This window comes from Lates calcarifer, linkage group LG15, assembly GCF_001640805.2.
Source record: "Lates calcarifer isolate ASB-BC8 linkage group LG15, TLL_Latcal_v3, whole genome shotgun sequence".
NCBI classification, from domain to species: domain Eukaryota; kingdom Metazoa; phylum Chordata; class Actinopteri; family Centropomidae; genus Lates; species Lates calcarifer.
The window spans coordinates 8,590,416-8,608,887 of NC_066847.1; the positions used below are offsets into that span (position 1 = coordinate 8,590,416).

An 18,472-nucleotide genomic window follows, 5' to 3' on the forward strand; every position below is an offset into this window, starting at 1 on the left:
AGAAAGAGAGATGAAAAACATGAAGAGAGAGCGGAATGGGAACAGATGAGAGGAAGAGAATGGAACGAAGAAAGTGGGAGAGATAGAAGTGGGAGAGTGATAGGGAAGCAGTGGAGCAAATCAAAGTAAAATTAAGTGCATTTACATATTTAGATGAGCGCTTCTAGTCAGCCTGTCTAATTATTTCATCTCCATTTTTCATTTGCACGCTGTTCAATCCAAAGGCAGCAGGCCGTGAGGAAAGTTTCCCTCTCTCTCCCTCCTCACCGTTAGTTTATCACATTCACACTCACCCCTTTTCTCACTCCCTCACTCTCTCCCTGACTCTCCACCCCTTGCGGCCGCCTTTCGTTATCCGGGTCATTACCATACGCTTTTTGTCCGTTCGCACTTGTTCTCCCTATCTCCCTCACGCCCCCTGCTCCTGCTCTCTTGCCATGTTTTATGCATATGAGGATAGTGCCCCACAAGTGTCCAGAAGTGTGTGTGCATGTGTGTGTGTGCGCGTGTGTGTCTCAAGGTTCAGTGCTAATGCCCTTTCTACCACCATGTTTTATGCATTGTGTTGTCCTGGCAAAGACAAGTATATGTATATCAGTGTCCAGTGTGTGTGTGTGTGTGTGTGTGTGTGTGTGTGTGTGTGTGTGTGTGTGTGCGCGCGTGTCTGCACACCCACCCACTATTAAACCCTTCAAATTAGCATGAGCCATGTCAGGAGCAGCCAAGCCACGTTAACCTTCTATCACTGATTTCCCCCTTTTCTTTATGCCTTTCTTCACACTCCATAAATCTGTCTTTCACCTTGCTCTCACAATCTTTCCCTTCCCGCCCTCTCTCCTCTCCTCTCCCTCCTTCCCCCTCTCTGCCTCACCATTGCTCATCACTTTGTTTACATCCCCTTTCTCTCGATATTACTTCCCCTTGCTCCTATAAAAGCCCCCCACACACACACACCCACAATCATCAGCACAATCTATCTGAGTGTGTGTGCATATGCAAGTATATGCATATGCGTGTGGTGGCATATCTTTGCTTTGAGGCCTGTTTGTGTGTTTGTGTTTACGTGAGCCTCTTTGCTAGTATGAGTAGGTGTGTTTAGGCTGAATTGTGTTTGGCACTGATGTGTGTATTTTCCTGCACGTGTTTGTGTGCAGTAATGCGTCTGCGCATGTGCAGCACATATATATGTGCGTGCATCTGTACATGAGTGTGTGTGCACATGCATGCGAGTGTGTCTGCTGGCATAAAAGGTTGTTATGTGCTTTAGGTGTTAATTGGCTGAGGAGCTTCGTTAATATTCTCCTTGCGAGCCCGCTCGTCAGGAACAGAGCCGGCAAACTGATGAGTGTGTGATTTTCCTCCAGAGAGAGGGAGAGAGAGAAAGGGTAACAGGAGTGACCTTAGTGCAGAGACCCTCCGTAAGGTCAGAGTGAGGGAAGAATAGAGCAAGAAAAGGAGTGGAAAAAGCAACAGAGGCGGAGGGAGAGAAGGGAGGGGTCAGGAAAGCAACAGACAGAGTGAGAAAGACAGAAAGAGATGGAGGGAGGGAGGAAGGGAGGGAGGGAATGAGAGATGTGATAAAAAGCCATAAAGGGTTCCATTGAGAGAATGGGTGAAAGGAAAGATTATATCATGCGAGGAAGAAATTATCCCTTTGTTAGGCGTTTGTGAATTGGCGGAATGGGGGCAAGGCAGTTGGCGGTGTACCCCCCGGCGAGGTGGCACATAGCCGCTCAATTTTAATCACCCTCAGTATGCCACGACAGAGCACAGCTAACCTGGTCCAGACACTGCTTCCAGCTACATACACACACACACACACACACACACACACACACACATACACAAACCATCCTCCCGCTGACTGAACAAAAATGAAACATCATAAGCCGTAGCCTTGACAGGTTGATATACACATCAATAACACAATCGTTCGCTCATACCCGGAAAGTACAGAGCAAGATAGTGCATTGTGCATGCACATATAGGCACGTTGACACCATATTTGTCAGACGCATACACATCAGGGAACAAAGGAGAATCCCACACACGCTACATGCAAATGTTAGCACATGCACAGGGAACAAAAAGAAAAGAGACTGACACATGCACTGCAGCAGGGAAAACAGTGAGCACGAGTCGTAGCCTGTCACTGGGAGGTATGATGCCACATGGATAATGAGTGTTACTCCCAGCAGGTAGCTGCGTAGCATGTGGCTCAGTGCGCACACAGAAACACTCGTTAGGGAGCTCCAACAGTACGTTCTCAACTTGGCAGGTAACACTGTTTGCATTTATCTTACTGAATAAGGGATGACTGAGCTCACTGCTTTGTTGCATCCCAGTTGGGGGGCTTTGCATGGTTATGCATAAAATAAGCCTGTAATGCCCTCTCATACTTAAACAGTGTGCGTTTTCTGAGATGACTATGTGTTCTGTTAATGCATGTATCAAACCAGCAAGGGCCAGGGGCACATTTAAGTGTCATGTCTGTGTTAAACATGACAGGCTTCCAGCCTCGCTGGCCCATATACTCTACCACCCTGTATCCTGCAGATCTCTTTGTGTGAGCAAATGGGAAAACCTGTAGCTACCTTGAATCCTGCTGTATCCTTCTGGACTGCTAGTGTTACAGATGTTGTTCACACTAACAAGGACTGTTACCTCTTCTGGAGCCCTTTTCCCACACAACTTGTACAACTGCTGTGCTCACTTTTCACTTCTTAGTCCTGTTAGTTTGTTGAGTTGATGGTTCAAGGTTAGGAAGTACATTCCATTCCATGCTTCAAATTGCCATGGACTTTTTCAGTGTTTAACCAACACAACAGTCTTTTTGATACATTAACCAAATGTTAGCCTAAAATTCACTGTAAAATATATATATATTAATCATACCCAGGGGAGTGGATATAAACAAAACAAAAAAAATGGAATGACACTTTGAATATGTTCAGTTTCTAAATGTTTCCTTCTTATATTGATAAAATATATATAATCCATGCATTAGTCTGTTCCAAAACTAGTTCTATTTGAATGCACAATTATAGGGTTGCACAGTCAAACCTCTCATTCTTTGTACTGTAGTTGAGGTGACATTAGAAATTATATTTAAGGATGTCAGTCCTCACTGTGGTGTGAGAATAGAATCTAAGAATATAAATGTGATCATCTTGTGCTTGGATAGAAAGAAGCTCACTTCTGCCAGTTTGTTTAATTTCCAGGCAACCCTTAGTGTGCGAGATTTGTAAGAATCTCTTTTTAATATTTTCTGACCTGAGCATTTTCTAGCTTTAGTCTGCATTGGCACTTAAGTGCGAGATTTCACAGAATTTTGTTGTGGAGATAAATTGCAAATCTGGCTCACATTCATGTATGGCCCCAAGACAGGAACATTTCTGGTGGTCTTCAGGATGAGTGTATGCATGCAGGGTTCTGAGTTCTGTGTTTGTCAAATAACTTCTCTATGTGATTAAGTGAATTCAACAAGGTGAACTAAACAAAAGGAGAGCATTTCTACTCTAAGCTTCAGCTGGCATCTTTAGCTGCACAAGCACCAGCCATCAATAGCGTTCGCCATCTTCAGTTCTTGCAGTCTGTCACTTGAGAGTGTTTTGTTCTAAAATGCATGCTCACTTTGCCAGGCTCGAACAGAATAAACTAAAATTGTCCCCTTTAATGGACAGTTGATGCATGGTAAATGCATAATGGGATGAGACTAATAATAGGATGTCTACAATGGTTACCACAGTGCCTCTATGTCCTTCCCTTACTCATTGAGGATGCCAAGTCTGTTGTCTGCCAGAAAGTGAGTTTAATCTCCAGGTTTACTGTAGATGCACAAAGGAAGGTGAGGCAAAGTAAGAGTAAATGGAAAGACATGCTCCCTGCATGTGCATCCCCATCCAAACTGTGTAATTTCAGACAGCCAGAGATTCACATCCTAATATCTGCTTTGTATTCTTGTTAGACTGTCATGATGTGAGCCATATTGACTTTTATTTATTTGCCAGGCTCCACGATCAACAGACTGTGAAAAATAAAGAAAATCAAAACTTTGTAATCCTAAGTTGTGTGAAGAAAGACAGGTGGTGTCACTTGAAATCTACCCAAATGATTGAGCCACATTGATCCCTCTGCCTAGGAGCGTGAGGTGAGCAGGAAGTAGCCAGAGCCGTGCCTCCAGAAACTGCAGTCACTGATAGTGTCCATAGATCGAGGAGCAGTGACTTTTCTAATTAGAGAGTTCAGAGCAAACCCAGTTGGATTAGCTAGTGCATGGCTCTAGGCTAGCTATTAACACCAAGTCAGCCAGACAAACAAGAAATCAGAAAAACGAGAGGAGAAGTAGGAGAGCAGAGGGGCCAGGGAGGGCTAAACATGCCAACTCTGATGTAAATGTACTCAGACTTGGGTCAAAAAGATAATTGTTTTTACGAGAAAAAATACTTTTTAATAATTTGGTATTACTGATGTTCTCCTTGTAAAAGTTGAAGATAGTATATAAGGAATCAGACTCATTGGTTTTGAAGTATCTTAAACCGTAGTTGCAAATAGTGTATTTTGTTTACACTGGAGAGAATCCCAGAGGAGATTGCTCAATCAGGACAGTTCAGATAATACTTTCCTGTGAGTGATTAAACTTTCTGGTATTCTGGGACTTTGTGGCAGCCCCATAAAACAAACTTTATGGAGAAAAGAAAGATGAAAACTTGAAGATGGTATTTGAATTGCATTCAGAATATACAGAATCTATATTCATGAATATCTATATGTATGAGTTCACATGCCTACATTAATGTAACCACACTAATACTGAGATGTTCACTTATGCTGAAACACCCTTGAGGAGATGTTCATTTGATTTATCTTTACCTTTCAGGAACACGTGCCCTTCATCACACTTTGCCAGCTAATAAACCCGCAAGAATCACACCTACACAGATGCATATACATGTATCCCACACCACATGCTCACACACACACACACACATCCATGCTCCCAACCCACTCTCCTGCACAACCTCAAGGGAGACATAAGAAATAAATTCGACACTTCCGCTTACCCAAGAAGCGCCTTAAGGACAAAGAGAAATTTAATCTTGGATAAGCCTCCCGATAGAATCTCTGCATTAGCCTTCTGCTGCTGGTTCACAGCTATCCCATCAACCCTTACCTCCCACACCTTGGCCTGATTCCCTCGCATCTCTCCTCCTCTACACTGCTTGTTTTTTTTTATTATTTCCTCTCCTCTCCTCCTTTACCTCTCTCTGACTGTCTCAGTCACTTTTTTTCACTTTCCTTTTCGTTGCTCTTAATACCTTTGTTCCTTTGTTCGTAGTTGCACTCTTTTCTCGGCCTCACTACTATTCTCTCTCTTTTTGTCCCTCCATCCCTTTGAATCTTCCTCGTCTCCCACCTCATGCCTCCACCAGCTCTTTCCATTCTCCCCATCGCCCTGCATCTCTTCATCTTTTCCCAGTTTGTGGAACACACTGTATATATCTATATTTCTGTTCCTCTCCCTTGTCGGAGCGCTTTAATACCATTGGTATTAAATGCTGGCACGACCTCCTCGGCATACTTAAGCAGGCAGGGATCCTTGTAAGGCTGTTTGAGTGCTTAATATTTTCAGCACGCCGCTGACTTAAGCCCCTTAAGTGCTTTGGCAACACTTATTCCATGGTGGCACCAATGAAGCCCATTAAAAATTTGATTTGGATGAGAGAGGGAGAGGGGGAGAAAAAAGAGGATGGGGAGGATAGGGGACACAATTTACCATTACCTCCCTTCCTTCCGCGCACACTGCGACAAAAACAAATACACCCATCAGGGGGTTGCCCACACAGGGACTTTGCAGACACACAAATACATGTACGCACAAGCCAGTCGTGCAATGATTTGCAATGTGTTCTTTTTGTCTGTAATTATGTCCTTTGTTGCTCTATAAAGCACTTTGTGATGACCCTATTTTGTTAAAAGCACTTGATAAATAAATTTGACTTTATTTGACTTGATAATAGGGAACAGCATGTTTCAAATTGAATGCATAAAGATGTTTGTAAATACAGCTTGTGGCAGATTAGAGTTGATACTTTATGATCAGTTGATTAAGAACAAGAGGAGGTGCTATTATAATAGCAAAACAATGTTGCCTTTTGCATTTTACAGGACAATGAAAGTCATAGATGCAGAGTCTCGTGTAGGTAGCTCCCGCCATTGGCTTTGTTTCGCCAGTTTTATTGCCAATAGCCGTAATGATAGTACATAAGGCAATGAGCATGAACAAAGGAACTGCATTATATATGTGTTGATGCGAAATATACTGGCAGGTTAGCTGTTAGCAATGATTTCTGTTTCATCAGTACAAAAATATGGAGCAGATACATTTTTCCTGAGCCAGGTTCACATCAGCATAACTCATAACACAGTCACAGTCACGTTTATTTCTGCTGTATCTACATCCGCTTTGCATTACAGATGCCTCACACAAACACGTACACAGTTCTTGTCAGCAGACAACCGTGCACATCCCTGCAGCTATAAAAACGGCCATTTAACATAAAGAGGCTCTATGATGCCTCTGTGTGCGCCTGCATGGATAAATTAATGGGTAGTAGATAGTGAAAGGGCCAAACAGACAGCCAAATGTACACTCTGCTTCAGTCAACACTGGACAGTCAAGCACAGTCAGACACACACGCCGCCACTGTTTGTTGACCTGAAAGGCAACCATTGTCGCTGCTTCCATCCACACACACGCATCTCTAACCTTCACAAAATAGTATGCAGAATATGCAGACACTGATCCCACACTGACACACACACACACATTCTAAGCAAGGGGAGGGAGGCCAGGGTTATATAAACAAGTGGAAGACAGAAAAGGGATACACAGATGGATGTGATCAACAGTGATACCACATTGGGATTATAGCAATTTTCATAGCTCAACAGGAGAGAAGTGAAGCAAAAGGACAAATTTGTGGGGACTAACTAGCTGCTACGGATTGACTGGAGGATTGAAGGAAGAGGAGAGAGAAAGAGGGCAGAACGGATAAACTAAACACAATTTGAGGAGATCAGTTTGAACAAGCGAATACACTTTGTTTTCCATCCGTCTGCTGCCAGGCCCCAGACCTGCCAGACCCGAGCTGCTGGTGCACACCAACACAGAGTAATTTTCTCAGCATCAGCCGCTTGACGGGTGAAGTCAGAGCCGTAGGGAAGATTGGCGATGATCTACTTTCGGGTTTGCCAGAAGTGTCAGGGCCATCACCGTTAGAGCTCATTGTGTTTGCAGTGGCACAGAGAGTGAGGGAGCGGGCAGTGCGCAGTAATCTGAGGATGACACCCGCACTTTATTCCGTCAGATAGTGCTCAGTGAGGTGTGCGGTGCAGCTCGTCACACTTTGTCTCTGCACAACAAACACCCAGGCGCACACTCACACATACATAAAACACACATACCTATGTACACATACAAACACACCAGATCTACTCACCCTCAGAGACTGATGATGCATTAGGTCCTGACAATCAGGGGGAACTCTGTCCGGACCTTAAACATAGCAAGCTCTCAGATTGGTGTGTATCAGTGTGTGTGTATTTGTGTCTGGAGTGCATCCAGGCGCTGACTGCACCCAGTGGAGCATGTTGGAAAGGAAGAGTTAGGCAGGTCGATGCTGCACGATTATACTGTCTGATAGCCTGTGATTATTCTGAGGAGTCTAAAATTACCATGTAAAATCACTGTCCATTTACGCTACAGTGTATACATGATAGCGTGTCGAAAGAGTTCTGGCATTCAAGCGAATAATGGTAGATACCTTGTGAGAATAATGTGCTAGTCTCTGGGGTAAAATACAAAAAGTGTAATATCAGAAACTGAAGCATATTACTGCAGTTTGCTCAGCCCCTTTCAAGTTGGTTATTCTACACAGAGCAAGCACCTCCACTCTCTTTTTTTATAGAGCAGCACTTGAGCTCAATAGATTTTATTTAACCTCAGCTATCTCCAGATGAGTTGCAGTAAGATGGTGGTTGCCATCTCTCCAGAGGCCTGCCCAGTTCGGTTATAGCTCAAAGGAACATTGACTTCTGCCTGCCGATTTGTTGGGTGAGAAGCGCTGAAAACCTTGTTAGACTCATTAAAATACAATCTGTTGGAGAATGAACACTGTTGCCCTAGATTTCTCTGTCCTCGAGGGCACGGCAATGTAGGTAGCTCTATTTCAAAAGTTAGCATTCAGTCAACATCAGTAGAGATAAACTTGACTTGCTTGGTGAGCCCATTTCCCTGCCTGTATCCGACTGAAATATAGTAATATTGATGTTTTCTGCTCCTTTGAGTAGTGTGGTTTGACCTTCGGGAGACAAGCAGTCTATTTGTTGTTGTGGTTAGTTGTGTGGCTGATTGTTAGGGAACCTGGTGCTCAGAACCAGCCTAGCTCTGAGTTTGACACTGCAGTGTATAGTTGGTGATGAGCTAATTAAGTTGTCCCTCATTTGGTTAATTACATAGCTGCCATTACTGAGTAACCTTGTTGGTAAAGAACATAGTATTGCAGCCTTGTCTGCCTTGGTCACACTTGATATTGGCTTTTCTGGTTTATTGATCTGAGGGTCTTGGGCTTTGGTCTTAGGAGGCTCAGAGCACTGTGGTAGAAAATAGCTAGCCTTGCAGTGTTTGCTTTGTTGTCATTTTGCTTAGATGGGACTGAGCTCCTGTTCTGCTTTGTAGCAGCAAAGCTTCTGCACTGTATGGATTTAAGACACTGCATGTCGTAACTTCTTTCTAAGCAGCACAAGGTGCTAAAGTCAACAGTGGAACTTTTTGTTGCTCTAAGCTCATTTCTGTGTGCATTGTGATATACTGTCTAAATCGCTAGCTCTGTTAGCACGCTGAGCTCCAGCCAGACTTCTGTGTGTTGCGTGCAAGTCCTGGCTACAATTCAGTTCTATGTCACTTTGCTGCTAAAGCAGTTTCTTTGCATGTGTTGTGATGCAGCGCAGCACATAAGAGCCCTTTCTTAAAGTGTTGTCCTCAAACAACAACTTCTGTCTGATTGCACTGAAGTAAAGCTAGGCAGTTAGCGTGTGCACGTGCCTGCAGCATTGCAGAGAACAAATCAGAGTGTGTATACGTGTGTGTGTGTGTGTGTGTGTTTGTCTGTAGCAGTGCAGGCAGGGTCACAGAGGACCCATTGATCAAACGTGCACATATCCACACACACACACACACACACACACACACACACGTTCACACACACCCACAGCTTCTCAATACACAATGAGGCCTGTCCAGAGCTCTGTCCTCTGTCGCCTCCTCCCTGCCCCCTTCTCTCTGGCCCTGCGCAGCCTGGTCCTGGTCCTGCTCTGCATCACTCGTAAGTCATGCACACATCAATGCTCACATGTACATGCACACACATACAGATTAAATGAGACGTGCAGTATCGATTCTAGAGGGAAACTCAGGTGTCATTACACACCACATAAGTCAAGGAAACAAGCACATGTACACACTCATATCATTATATAGCCAGGATGTGGCAATTTAGAGTAAGTACAAGCTCTTTGTTATTTTAATTTGAACTCCCTGTAGATATACCCCTATAATGCCATAATGTGATGCTTCTGTTATATAAAAAGAGAACACAATTGTGAATATGATACTAATTGGTGCAAACTGATACAGAGAGAGATCCAGTGCAGCGCCCAGCACATGACCAAGGGAGGAATAGCTCACGGTGGAAATAATGAAATGAGAGCTTCAGATGAATTGTTCAAAATGCTCGTAATTAAGTTAGAATTGGTAATTAAGATTAAGAATGGAGAGACTATGAAGACAGGAGTGTATACCCAGGAGGTGAAAGGACTGGGGAATGAGAAAGCAGGCAGAGAAAGAGAAGAGATGGTTGGACCAAAGGACTTAAAGGGAAACAGTCACAAATGAAAACAGAGAAAGAAAGACAGATATAAGACTGGCTGAGGCCTCTTTTTTTCCAACTTTCCTCTGAAGAACCTAATAAAAGAAAGTTGAACCCCAGAGTGGGAGAGATATGGCGAGTCAAATGGAGAGGTTGTTGAATAGAAGGAGAATGGGAGGGGAAAGTGCAGTGCAAGAGACCAATATATATTGAGAGAAAGAGAGAGAGAGACTGGCACAAGGAAAGAAGGACTGGGCCAGATAGAAAGTTTTACTGTATGTGAGACAGGGAGGAAGCAGAGGGAGAGAGAGAGAGAAATACTGAGACAGAGAATAATACAGTTTGTGTGTGTGTGTGTGCAAGGAAGACAGAGATGGAGGGGAGGGGTACAAAGATGAAACAAGAGACAAGGTTTAAAAAAGAGCTGCATGAGGTCGAGATTTGAAACCAAGAGTCATGAGATGATTGAACACGAGGCAGAGATAGCGAGAAAAAGCAGTACATGAAGTGGAGCGGGATCACTGGCAGAGTTGCAAGTTGCTATTAATACCTCCTGTCATTATTATTATGTATTTAATACAGGGAGATGTTCTCTCCCTACTGCTCATCGGTAAACAAGCATAGTACCACTGCGCACAGTACCTTCTCCTCTGTGCCAGCCAAAATCTCAATTCAGTACTGTTTCTTTTCTTTTTTCTTTTTTTTTATCCTTTTTTTTGCATATTAGATCAACAGAAGGACATTGTGTTTTGTTGGATGTTGTGGGGGATGCTGGGTGGGGGTGACAATAGGGGAGTGAGGGATACAGAGAAAGAATGAGTTTGTGTCTTGGCAGTCAGCATGGTTATGTAATTCATGCCAGTAGGGCAGTTTTGTGTCGGGCCTTGAATGTGCACGCGCATACACTCCCTCATACACATTCAACACCATTTCACACAAACACGCACACACTCTCGCTTTTAAATGCAAGCACACGCCCGTATATTTCCTCTCTGCCACATACACATCCATCAGGCAGACAAAGTGCGCGGCAGATACACACAAAAGGGAAGGCAGCCATGTGGTGGATTTTGAAGGGGTGTTAAGACCAGTACTTTTGGCTGTGGTGAATCTCCAGTGTGGTAGCCGTCGCGTAATAGCCCTGTAAATTTCCTTTAAGCCGCTGTTGGGGTGTGTGTGGTGGCCATTGTTGCAGGGTTGTTGAGGCTGTGACAGACCCGGGCCGTAAAACGCTGCACAGTAGATAGAGCTAACCAGCTCTGGCTGTCGGAGAATGAGAGGAAAGAGAAGAGAAAGGAAACGGGGAAGAAGACAGCATTTTGTGAAGGGTAAGAAGAGGTGAATAAGAGAGCAGAAAGAGTAATAGGATGGGTGGACAAGAGGAGAGGAGAGTGCTCAGGGAGATGCAATGCAGCGGGAGAGGGGAGAAGAGGGGATGGGGCAAGAGAGGGACGAGGTGATTGAAATATACCGAGAGGTTGGAGAGACATAAAGATACGAAGGTCAAAACGAGGGATGCAAGAGCGTGGAGAGGAGGAGGGGAGGAGGAGGAGGTGCAGGGAGAGAATGGTGGAGGTGGTGAGAGGAGGAAGACAACGAGGATGGAGACAGCGTGACTGGGGAGCAGAGTCAGAGCATTAAAAACAGTATGTGAAATATGTAAATAAATGAAAATAAATGTTGCTAATGAGAGGTCAAGAGTGAAAAGAGACAATTTTATGCTGATTTTGCTGATTAGCAGTGCAGAGCTCACAGTACAGCAGTGGGCGATGGAGAGAGAGTCGGATGAGAGGAGGTCTGAAGTTCCTGCCAGAGAGAGAGAGAGAGAGATTAAGAAAGACAGACAGAGAAAGAGAAAAAGAGAGGGATAGAAAGTGGAAAGAGGGTTGAGCTATATGACAGGCAATTAAAAGAAGAGAATGTAGGGGAGAAGATGAAAGAGGGAAGAACTGAGATACTCAGTCTCACACTCCACTCATTTGTTTTGTCCTCTTGTCCCATTCACCCCTCTCACTTTTTTCCCTGTCTTTCCCTTGCTCCCTCTCTTCCGCTCTCCCAGCACACTATAAAAACAGCGTGATTATGCCGCAGACTTGAGCTGCAGAACAAATCACATTTAGTGAAGGAGAGTGTGGAGATAGAACCAGCAGAGAGGCAGGAACAGATTCCCACTGAGTCACAAAAAAAGGAAGAATGAAGGAGAGATTGCAAGGGGAGTGAAAGCGCATTTGGACTTGGAAGGAAACTATTGCAAGGGGGAGAGAAAACTATATGAAGAAAGAAAAAGAAGGAGAGGCAGGAGTAGAGAGACAGCAGCTAACAGGGAAGAGTTGTAACAATTCTCCTGAGGCCTCTGGGAGAAGAGAGGAGAGGGGATCTTTAGGACAGCTCTGATGAGGAAGATGCATGATGAATGATGCAATAAAAGATAAGGGTGAAGAGAAGGAGGAAGGGGACAGGAAGAAAGGAGTGGGGACTGATGAAAGGAGGAGGAATCAAGGATTAGATCAGGCAAAAGGTAGGGTGGAGAGGGATGGAGAGACTGCGGGTTTAAATAAAAAGAGAAAGAAGGAGACAGTGAGAATGAGATTAGACATGAAGGCAGCGGGAGGAGAGAATTATGAGTTGTGGACTAAGTGGAAACTGGGGAGGCATGGGGGGGGGTAAGAAACAAAAAATAAATTAAAAGAAAGGCTGATCGGAGGAGAGGGAAGAAAAGGAGGACGGGAGAAAGCGACAGAATGAAGGTAATGAGAGAGACGAGAGCGAGATTTGTAAAGGATTATGTATTATTTATAGAGGGAGCGTTTTTTCTTCTTCTTCTTTGCACTGAATTTGATTGGCAGAGTTCTGGCTCCCTGAGAGAGATGGAGTGATAATTTTAGACTGGGAAGAGAGGAAGGGGGAGAGGGATTCAGGGAGAGTTGTGGGTCTGCAGAGGGAGGTATGGAGAAGAACCTCAAAGTCAGCTATTTCATAGAGTCAGTACACTGCAAAACTCTGTGATTAACCTGGAGCAAGTGCTGGTACACACACACAACACATGCACACACATAAACATCACAAACTTCATTTGCATACATACCATGGAACCTGGCTCGTCTTGTAGACTCAGGGGATAACGGGAAAAATGTACATCCAGATGGGAAGAGATGGAGAAGTTGCCAGTGGATGACCCCAGAAGAGTAGAAACTATGAGCTGCTGTTATTGTTTTAATTAAAGCAGTAATAACATAAGGGGTTGTGCATTGTAGTCTCCTGCATCGATTCACTTGTAAATCTGTGGCCAGCATGCAAAGAAAACACAAGCTCTTGGCCCACATCCAACTGAAAGATAATGCGAGATAATGAATAGGGAGACAGTGACAGCACTGCTTCAAGGATACATGGGGGCTTGTTTAGGGGCAAATGGAGACAGCTCATCTCTTATGTGGCTTGTCTTTTTTCTCTACTCCTCTCTTCAGTCTGGGGAAACGGAGGGATAGAGGCGCAGGAGGGCGGTAATTCAGCCCGCTAACCCTGCACCACTGAGGCAGTTTCTAGAATTTACCGTGACCAAGGGTGAGCCAGCAGTCCACCTGGCTGCCTCCCAAATCCCCCTCTTTTAACTCGCCATACCTCCCTTCATTCCTTTCCTCTGTCCCTCTATCCCCTGCCTCCCTCAGCTTATAACTCAACCCCATTGCGGGACTATTAGGACGGGCCCCTGAACAGCCTTGTCTTATGAATTTGCACGGCTATTATTTATTTATTTGTTTATGTATTTTGAAATGATGGCCCTTCTCGGATCTCTATTGCCGTAGTAAATAAAGGCCCCTTTTTTTCCAGGACCTGACAGCGGGGGTAGAGGCATTTCAAATGATAGGAAGCACCAATTCACTGCTATGAAATACTGCCCCCACTTGGTTGGAGAGAGAAGTGATTGTTTTTGTTTCCCCTCCTGTTTTATTTATCCTTTGATCATAGCTGTCAGTACACTACCGTGGTATCGATTGCTCTCAGCATTCTCTCTTAATATAATTCAACGCTTGTGGAGTATTTTATTATGGGCACAGATTTTAATGGGGCCCAGATTAATACCTCTGTCACAGAGGTTGATTCCCTCCCCCTCCTTCTCATTCCCTTTTCTGCACTGCACTGTGCTGCAGATCAGAAGCACAGGCTCATGGCCTTGATGTGAATGGCAGCCTATAAAACCTACAGTCAAACTAAAGTGCTGCACCCAGCTGTGTTATGAGCAGGACTAGAAGAATATGCGTCATCTCTCGTATATTTTGTCCAGCCCCCGCCAGCTGCATTATTATACCCAAACCATCACTTCCTAGCTCCCTGCTATCATTTCCTGGTTAGAGCCCTCACTCCCCCACCATTTCTCCCATGCCTCTGTTCTCTTCACCGAGACTGATCATCCACAGCAGCCAGCAGGTGTTTCTGGGTGGCATCTCTCTGCAGGCAACAGCGGATGCCAGTTGTCCCACTCATGCAACAGCAGTTGACAATTTTTTTATTTTGGATTTTTTTGTGTGTGTGTTGCTTTTCTTCACATTCTATATCACTACACCACTGCAGCTAATTTCCTTTGAGGGGGTGACAGCTGTCAGGAGAAGTGGGTGTATAAAATGGACAGCCAAGTAGTTTTTCTGGCCACCTCCCAGAAACAAACTTTTGACCGCTCTCTTTTTCTGGAGTCACTCTCTCGCTTGAAGGCCTCTCTCTCTTGGCACTGATAGGGTCACTAATCACACAGAGACGCTGCACTGACTTTGTCAGGATGCACAGCGGCACTATTACAATTAACACTGTTTAAAACAATGGCGGCCTAGCCCGGTTGCCACGGTGATGAGTAATAACAGCCATTAGAAGAATAATTGGGATGGCGGTGGCAGGCCCTGATGCCCCTCGATATGAATCACAATATTGATGCAGAGAATGGGAGCAATAATGACTACAATTAGTGGTAATTGTCAAGATTTTTTTCTCTGTTCCACAGAATATTAGAGTCCCCTTTGTCTCTATCCCCTCTTGGTTTCTTTCTGTCTTCAGTTCAATATCCACTGTGTCTCTCTGTTTCCCCTGATGTGATGAATATGTAGGCTTTGAGTATTTCATTAAAAGAGATTAAAATCGAGGGGAGAATTAAATTTGGATGAAGTTGGCGGGATCAGATGATGTCAAAGTAGCTTAATTGCAATATGCCAGACCCTACATATGCACAGCTAATGCATATGCTCACCTATTGTACATAAGCGCACACACACACACACACACAGAAACTTAGGACATGCTCGGTTGCAGATACAGACATTTATTTTGGCCCAAAGCAGTCAAGTCAGCAACTCCTGCTATGGCAAGCACCATCTGTTTGTCTCACAACATTTCTTGCCTTCTGAAGGTGTTTAACAGAGCTCAGAGACACTGCTAGACCCAGCAGTGAAATATATATGTAGTCCCGCCATCTTTATCGGCACTTCTTATTGCCTGCTTCATCATGATGTGTCAATATTGATGTCGTTCTTTCTCTAAATCCTCCCCACGGCCAACTCTTTGCCAGGAAGAGAGGGAATGCAAATAGGGATGCAAATTGGTAAATACTAGTTTGGGGAGCCCAGCAAGCTGGTACTCTCTTCAAGGCAATCACATTCCACTCCTGGCTGCAGCCATATGACTAATTGCTCTGCAAATCATTTAAAATTCAAACAGCGGTGCTCGATGTCCATTGTGCTCAGCGGGAGGTGTGACTCAGCCGAGCAGTGTCAACAGCCTGACCCACAAACACGCTCCAATCAGAACATAATCAACCTCCTCATTACTGACTCTTGGGCTGTCAGCAACATCAAAGAGGCTCCCTGCTGCTTCTCAGCCCCCTTGTCTAAAAATATTGGGTTTAGGGGCCAGACGAGTTTGTTTGAAAGATTATGTGCAAAAGTTTCTGAGGGTGCTCCCGCGACTCTGTATGCATGCTTATTTACTGTGTGTGTCTGTATCCTCATTTGTGAGCGTGCGCTTGTTGGAGCACGTGTACACGCATACGTGTTCAAGAAGGTGTCTGCACGTATGTGTTTATTCATTCACAAGAGCCAAAGCTGGCGCATGATTCCCCCGAGCACTTTTCCAAATACCAGCAATAAGAACCATTACATCGGCATAATGGAGTGTTATCAATTGGTTTAGCTGGCACCTGGATGAGAAATGGCTTTAAGAATGTGTGAAGTACATTCAAGGCTGCCACTGCTCTGCACCTTGGCCAGCTTTTTCATGCACTGAGTTGATCACGGACTCATACAATAAAAATGAAATTTAAACTTGTAATATACACACAAGTGGTGGCTGGGCCAACCTGTGATGTGTCTCTGTGCCTGTGCGGGTGTGTTGGTCTGTGTATGACCATGTTTATGTGTGTCCATTCATGTGTATGCACGTGTGTCTAAATTCAAGACCGGCAGCCACTTAGAGATTTAATAAGCCATTATGTATTCAAATGTGTGTGTTGATGCATTCTGTTAGACTAGCCAGAGGCAATAGGCTTGTTTGCATGTGTGCGATTGTGCACGTAAAAAGATGAATGGCAGTAATTATAATCATCCTTATTAGAATCATAAGAACACATTGTTCATAAGGACCCTCTTTTACTTGTTGAGTCCTTCAGTGTCTTTTCTCTCTCTCTCTGTCTCTTTATCTCTATCACTCCGTCTCCTCCTCTCTTTTCCCCCCTCTCTCCATTTCTCCTTCGTCATGCCCATGTGATGAATAGCGAGTAAATGAAGGATGCTTTAAGTACCTTTTTTTGAAAGGTTTTATCTCAAGTGAGGTGCAAATTGAACATCTCTTTTCTCAGCATCTGGTCCTCCTATTTGTCCCCTCTCCTCTGCTCCCCCCTCCCCCATTTTCCTCCTCTCCATCATCCACCTTCCGTATCACTGTATTAACATCCATCTTTCTCTCTCCCCCTCAGCTCACTGTCAGGCGGTGCAGGCGGAGAATGTGACAGTCTTGGAGGGAGGGACAGCCCAGATCTCCTGCCGCCTGCAGAACTACGATGGATCAATCGTGGTCATCCAGAATCCCCGCCGGCAGACCCTCTTTTTCAACGGCACGCGAGGTGTGTTTCTGTGTGCACATTTGTCTCGGCAGACAAACTTAATCTATGTCTAAGCGTTTGCCCTCAGTGACATTTGAAGCCAGCCTTTTAAACACATTAGCAATGACTCACCAACACTCACACTTTACATTTTTCTTATTGCAAATGTCCTCATTTTGCCTTTGATGCGATTCCACATTAAAAAGTCAGATAACCGCAGAGTTAATTTAAGAGATGGTTTTACTCTGTGCCCTAACAGTGTGACTGCTTTAACTGTTTTAAAAGCATAGTTCGAAGCTCTCTGCATAATCCACTGTTAACCCCAGTGATGAGATCAGAGCTTATTATTACTCCTCATTAGAGCATGGCCTTGGCAATCACATGTTTTTTTAAAGGTGGCTTTATGGGAAATTATCATTGTAACTAATATTATAATGAAGGCAGATTTCATTGAGGGCCTCAGGGTGGGCAAACACTACATGTTTTTTTCTTAACTAATTAAGGGCAAAAGTTGCCACCTTAGCCAGATTTTCTGTTAGCGCTACTAGGAAACCTCTGAGCAAAAGAACAATGATCAAGGATATTTAGCTTTGCCTTTGAAATATGTGTAGGGCAGCTTAATTGAAGAATAATTTTGTGTTACGTTTTGTGGTTTAGCAATAGCTTTTTATGCCCTATGCAATCTGTGTGATAAACTTCTTAAGACCTTAGCTCAGGCTCAAGGCTATGGTGTAAAACTGTGGTTTGTAACAGTTTAGAGTTAAGAGCAAAAGGGTAAATTTGAATATATTAAATAAATAAATGATTCAAATTTAAGAACAACTCAACAACCTAATAAATGCCTTGGTTTGAATTTAAAAGTTTTTTTTAACAGTACATGAAACCAGTAGCATGTGCTAGTTATAACAGTAACTGGCTATGATGCAAACAGGCATGCAAAATTAAAAAAAAAAAAAAGAAAGAAAAAAAAAGAAAAAAACTTAAAGAGGCAAAGAGTTACAAAATCCAATCAACTAACAAATTAGCTATTAGTTGTAAATAAATTGAAGTTACGATGAAGAAGGAAGAGTACAAATTTGTGATGCAGGTGCAGAATGTATTTGGCATAGTTATTGTATTATAATAGTCCTCTTTTGGGCAAATCATGACCCAACATAGAATCCGTCTCTAACAGGTAGGCAGAGCAGCCAATCACGAACCTGAAATCCCTTTGAAAGACGAGTCACTCAGCTTTCATTCAAGGTGCTTGGCATTGTGCAAACTCCTTAATTGTACCTTTAACACCTAGATCCCCAGACGTGCTGCTCTAAGTTGCCCGAATTGTCAACTAATTCGGTTTCTCATGTGCCTCACTTCTTCAAAAATAGTTTTGATTAGTTGCGATTTGGAAAACAGTTGTTCTGCTGTGGTAATTATGTGACAGGTGTTAATTTTCTCAGCTTGACTCAGACTCTAAAAGCCCTTT

The 18,472-nt window shown here is 43.9% G+C and overlaps 1 protein-coding gene across 2 annotated transcripts in view; it reads left to right on the forward strand.

The window, feature by feature from the left end:
- The window catches only part of cadm4 (cell adhesion molecule 4), a 136,018-nt gene that overhangs the window by 89,323 nt on the left and 28,223 nt on the right, over positions 1-18,472 (forward strand). The window contains exons 1-2 of one of the 2 annotated variants that reach the window (XM_018698303.2): positions 6,896-9,386; positions 16,882-17,028. In XM_018698303.2, coding sequence (XP_018553819.1) covers positions 9,290-9,386; positions 16,882-17,028 — 244 coding nt within the window. In that variant the 5' untranslated portion in view covers positions 6,896-9,289. Of the gene's footprint in view, positions 1-6,895; positions 9,387-16,881; positions 17,029-18,472 lie in introns of those variants that run through there. The other variant, XM_018698304.2, reaches the window with a different exon arrangement.